This window comes from Mandrillus leucophaeus, unplaced genomic scaffold, assembly GCF_000951045.1.
Source record: "Mandrillus leucophaeus isolate KB7577 unplaced genomic scaffold, Mleu.le_1.0 Scaffold1495, whole genome shotgun sequence".
In the NCBI taxonomy this organism is placed as follows: domain Eukaryota; kingdom Metazoa; phylum Chordata; class Mammalia; order Primates; family Cercopithecidae; genus Mandrillus; species Mandrillus leucophaeus.
This window is the reverse complement of record NW_012101471.1, coordinates 287,131-292,681: the sequence shown is the minus strand read 5'-3', so window position 1 is coordinate 292,681 and position 5,551 is coordinate 287,131. Positions and strand designations below refer to the sequence as shown.

Below are 5,551 nucleotides of genomic sequence, written 5' to 3'. Positions count from 1 at the left end.
GCATAAGAAAGACACAACTGGTAAAAAGTGCTCCCAGCACATATATCAAAGTACTTCTATCCAGAGTATTTTAACAACTTGCACAACTCTAATAAAAAATAATAATAAAGCCAGGTAAAAACTAGGCACGGGACTTGAATAGGCACTTCACTAAGGAAGACAGATAGCTAATAAGCACACAAAAAAGTGCTCAATTTTATTAGTCATCACAGAAATGCAAACTAATGCCACAGTGAGATACCACAATGAGTCACCCAACAGAATGGCTAAAAGTTTAAAGCTGGCAATACAAGATTTTTTGGAGTACCCTAAGAAACGAACACTGCTCATTAGAATATAAATTATCACAACAGCTTTGGAAATCTGTGTGAAGTTTCTTATAAAGTTAAATATACCACTACGCTATGGCCCAGCCATTCCATTCCTAGGTCTTTACTCGGGAGAAAGGAAAACAAAAGTCCACAGAGATTCATACGAGGATGTTTCTATCAGCTTTAATCACGGAATAACCGTAACACATATCTATTTTAAGATTAGGGACCTTAAAAATACTGCACTTGATCTTAGCCAAAAGGCCAGGAAGCCATGCGAACCTTAAAAATAGGAATGTACCAGGGGTCAGAAATGGATGATTAGATAGTAGGCCCAGCTCTGGGGCCCGTCAGCCTAGAGGCAACAAAAGTCTCACTGCTGTTTTGTGGCAAAGCAACTTCTACCTCTCTCTGCCTTCTTTCCAACTCTCTTGAGCCCTTAAAGAAATGAAAAAAAAAAAAAATCAATCACCCAACACTTGCACTCACACAAAAATTCACACACCCTCTCATAAACTCTCACACACACTAACACACATCCTCACATGTACACTCACCCATTCCACGCATTCACGCATACACACAAACTCATAAACATTAACACACTCTGAAACAGATATTCATTCATATACACACTCAGCAGTCACCCACACATTCACTATCATACATTCACACACCATCTCACTCTCACATATTCACATACTTTTACTAACACACATACACACTAAACACATAAACATACATTGAGCACTGACACACATTCACTCACACACAAAAACTGATGCATACTCACACTCAAAAACACACACATTAACATATTCACACACCATCTCACACACTCACTCACATATTCACACATTCGCTGACACATGACACACACAAACTCACTCTTCTACACTCACTCTCACACAATCACTAGTACACATACTCACACATATTCACCATCTCACACACACTCACAGAGATGGGCCTGGTTTTGATGCTCCAGGTGTGGAAGCCCTGAGTCCCCAATAGTGATACAAGGGATCCTGGGGCCACTGGTTCAGCCTGCTGTCCCTCACCCTTCCTTAAATGTGTTATTCATTTCTGAGAAGCTCAACCAGTGCACTGAGGACCCAACCAGCCACTGCCTGGGCCTACCAGTGTCCTGTCTACTGGGACTATCCAGCCTGCTCAGCTGGGTGTCTTTGCCTGGGTCCGTGGGCTGCAAACCCTAGCTCATGACCAACATGTGCAGATAGGCCATTCCGCAATGACTTGTAGACTGAGCCCCAATTATACACCAGTGTTAACAAAGCCATGTGGCCCTCACTCCACCCCAACCCCATCCCCAGCCAACCTCATCCCCAGTTTCCCACAGCAGAGGCGAGGCCGGCTGGAACACTGAATGAAATTTATTGAAGAGAAACATGTACTGAAACATTGAAGAGAAGGGAATCACAACACAGAGAGAAACTGCAAACGGTCACCACAGGACACAGGTCCCAAACAGGTCCCGGGCCCCCTCCTCCTGGGGTTCCCAGCAAGATGCCTCATCTGCCCCTACTCCCACTGCAGCCCCCGCTGCCACCTCCCTCCTTCCTGAGGGCCCCAGGGTCTGCCTCTTGCCTGGACGGTGGACTCTGACAGTGTCCACTGGCTTTAGGGAGCCCCCTCCCAAGCCCATCTGCTGGGGCAGGGCCCTGCCCTGTGGCCCTCACAGGACAGTCACAGGACACTGGAAAACAGCAGGGAACACCCCAGCAGGTCGAGGAAACTAAGTCACAAGTAACAACAGGGGTGGAACACCAAAGCACAAAGCTCCTCGGGAGCCTCAGGCAGGGCAGCCCCACTCCGTCCTGGGTCCAGTACTTCCTCCCACAGTCACAGTCACCATCGTGCTCACGGGGTGAGTGTCCGCCGTACCCTGGCACCTCCTTCCCGCCATCTCCTGGGACTGTGCTGGGGGCCTCCGGGGAGGAGCTGCTCAGAGAAGAACACACACAGCTCCACGAGAACAAGCAGCCACTGGCCTAGATCTACACAGGGAAAGCAGAGGTGGTGCGGGACAGCAGCGAGCAGAGCCTGGGCTCACAGGAAGCTCACAGCATGTGCCCCGGGCCCAGAGGCGGCCGCCTGGGTGGGCACACAGCACACTACTTTGCGCAGGAACAACGGCTAGCGGTGGGTGGGCGTCTGCTGGATGTGTGGGTCACTACGGGGCCTACACAGGTGAGGGTGAGCTTCCTGGAATGGGGGCAGCCTGTCCCGGGAACAGCGAGTTGGGGGATCCCTCTTGGGAGACCCAGGCAGCTGGCACCCTTGAGAGGGCCTCTTTCCCCTATCATCTCCCAGCTCAGGATCGGAGGAGTTTGGGATAGACGTCTTCAGGTGCCTCCACCCAGGCCACGGCTGGCTGCTTAGGGGCTGCCTCCAGGCTGGATTCCCCGAGGTGGCAGGGTTGGCGCTGGCCTTGGCATCGGCATCTGTTGAGTTGCTTTGGCCACGGCAGCCACAGGTTCTCCTTGCCTGATCTCTCCAGGAGTCTGGTGGCCCTGTGCAGAAACAAGCAGAAGAAGCAAAACCCCACCAAGTCCTCCCTTTTCCTCCTCCTCCTTTGCAACAAAGACTTCCCTTCACAGCCACCCTGGTCCAAGCCAGCTGTGAGGGCAATGGCCTGCCGGGTACCCAGTACCCCTGTTGGGGATCTTCTCATCAATCTTTGGTCTCCTTGCCTGCACGATCTCTGGCTGGCACTGGGCTCCCAGGGCCTTAGGATCTCCTGTCTTCACTGGCACAGGGCCTCCAGGGTGCTGCCTTCCTGGGGCTCCCCTAGTGCAGTGTAGATGATCCTGAAGACAGGATGGACCCTGTGGCCTCCCCTACAAGGCTTTACTTCTGCCCCCCCAGCTCTTCCTCTCCAGCCCTGGCACCTTCTGGCAGGGGCAGGCCCCAAGTAGGGTCCTCCAGGTCCCACGTGGCCTGGGGCCAGTGGGCATGTTCAGCTCAAAGTCCACAGGGTGGGTATTTAGGGGTGGCTGGATGAGCAGGACAGAACCCCCAGCCATACCTTCTTCAGCTTCTGCTTCGTTGGGGTCCCCATCTGAGGCCCAGGCATCCCATGTGCTGGATGCAGTGGCTCCCTGCTTTCCTCTCCAGCACCTCTTCCGGGACCCAGACCTGACCCCCACTGAGCCTGTTGCCAGTTGGTCTTGGTTGTTGAAGTCCCTTCCAGCTGGCAGAGAGTGAGAAGGCTTGGCCTTGGTCTGGCTGCCCTGTCCCTCTGCCCCACTCAACTCATCTGCTGTTTGTCTGGGCTTCTCTTTACCCTCCTTCCAATATCTCTTTTGTCTCCTTGGCCTGTGGTAGGAAATGTTGACCTGTTCTCCCGAGCCTACTTGGCCTTGGACTTGGGATGGCTCTTGTCCCAAGCCCAGTTCCCGTTTCCCGACTCAATTGCAGCCTGTTTCTTCTGCCTCACCAAGAGCAGGTTGGAAGGGTTGATGCACTGTACCCTGATGTGGCCGTCTTCCCCACAGCTATAGCAAAATGTGTGGCGTTTCCGTTTCCTTGAACCTCGAGAGCCAGCCCTTGCCACACCACCCCTCCGGTGTTGGCCTCTGCCCCTCCGGCGCCGGTAGCCCTGGGAAGGCCTCACATCAAAACTGTTGCCAGAGGCAGGGAGAGGTACTGCCCCAACCCCAGTGATCCTGGCAGGTGGCCTTGGGGCTACTTCCAGCCCCTCCAGGCTCTCCCTATCTGGACCTAAAGTGGCCTCCCATTCCTCCTCCTCACGCAGGAGCTTCACCAGGGCCAGGAAACCAGGAGGCTTCCTTCGCTGTTTCATCAACTTAAGCTTGTCTCGGAGTTTGTCAGGAAGGGTGGCCCCACTTAAGACTCGTTTCAGGCGAGTCTGATTCACGTTTCTACGTGATACCACATTGTTTTCTACAGCTCTTTGGAGCAGAGGTTCCAAACGTAACACAAAGCTAGATACTTTCTCTCCTGCCTCCTGATAGGCCTTACACAACTTCACCTGGGCAATTTTATGGCTCTCCACAGGTCCGAACACCTGCTGCAAGGCAGCCAGGCACTCCTCCACAGTTATGGAAGCATTGCTGGCCCGGAGCCCACTGACCACCTGGAGAGCAGGGCCGCGTAAGCATTCCATCAGCCTCCGCCTCTTTTCCCCCTCGGGCACCTGCCACATCTGTAGCATCTCAGTGGTGTGCTCAAGCCAGGCATCAAAGGCCAGTGCACCTGGGATGGATATGGTGTTCCCAGAAAACACTCTTAGTTCTCGGTACAACATTTGTTCTAGCAGAGGCTGCACTGCTGCCCCCAGAGTCTGGGCCCAGGTCCAGAACTCTGGTGATACAGTCACTCTTGGAGCCGAACAATTGGTGTCCGACCCGAGGACTCGGTTCATATCTGCCACGGTCCGCCTCTCCTCCTCTAAGAAGCGGTTCAATCTGTCGAGAAATTCCCCATCTGAATTACGGGGTTTTACAATCACTTCCCAGGGCCCCCCCTTTCCTGGTATTTCCCTTGGGAGCAAAGCATAGTCGATATCTTGTGCCAGCTCCAGTAGAATCGCCTGGGCGTTCTCCTCCCTCCTAAACATCCTGCCAATCACCCTGTATCTGCCCAGGTGCCTGCAAGCCTCCTGCAGTGTCTCCTCAAACTCATCCTCTCCACAGTCCTCGGGGATCCCCAGGATGAGCATGCACCTCTGGGTGTTCAGGTGCTCCCCCCGACACCAATCCTGTAACAGGGTCAATGGCATGTCCTCGAATCTCTGCGGATACTAATTTAGGGGGAGTGATCAGGGCAGGAGGCACATATCTGGATCAATTCCTAGGGTGATCGCAGAAGGCCCAGGTCTCCACAGCCTGTAAATACGAGCAGGGCGAGAGCGAGGTTAATGCCCACCTCTCCGCACGCCCACCCCCACCCCCAGCCGCCCTCCTCCCCTAGCGGCGCCTCTGCAGCCAGGCCCCGCCCCTGCCCAGCCATCCCCCCACCCGTGGGGTCTCTGCGGGCCTCAGCCCCGTCCCCGCGCAGCCCCAGGACCCTGGACCCCTGTCCTGCAGTCTGCTTCAGTTGTGTTCGGGCGGACAGGCGAGGGGCGGCGGAGTCTCCCGGGGCCCAGCTTCTCCCTCCCCAGGTGGGTCTGATACCTTCTCCCGGGGCAGGGTCCCTTCTGGTCGGGGTCCCCACAGGGCTCTCCGGGGGCTATGCGCGGCGGCAGCGGCGAAGGC

General features: G+C 54.6%; 3 protein-coding genes across 3 annotated transcripts in view; 1 reads left to right on the top strand and 2 right to left on the bottom strand.

The window, feature by feature from the left end:
* PNMA6A (paraneoplastic Ma antigen family member 6A) overlaps positions 1-5,230 on the bottom strand; it is a 25,131-nt gene extending 19,901 nt beyond the window's left edge. The window contains 1 exon segment of the mRNA XM_011974851.1: positions 5,168-5,230. The gene's annotated coding sequence lies outside the window, so the exon portion shown is untranslated.
* PNMA3 (paraneoplastic Ma antigen 3) lies at positions 1,683-5,551 on the bottom strand. The gene is made up of 2 exons (XM_011974853.1): positions 5,471-5,551; positions 1,683-5,182 (listed from the first exon to the last, which is right to left on the bottom strand). Exon 2 carries the CDS (start codon positions 5,074-5,076, stop codon positions 3,685-3,687), a length of 1,392 nt encoding a protein of 463 aa, XP_011830243.1. The 5' UTR covers positions 5,077-5,182; positions 5,471-5,551; the 3' UTR covers positions 1,683-3,684.
* Positions 5,318-5,551, top strand: part of PNMA5 (paraneoplastic Ma antigen family member 5) — a 35,017-nt gene continuing 34,783 nt past the window's right edge. Inside the window, exon 1 of the mRNA XM_011974858.1 lies at positions 5,318-5,457. The gene's annotated coding sequence lies outside the window, so the exon portion shown is untranslated. The remainder of the gene's footprint in view (positions 5,458-5,551) is intronic.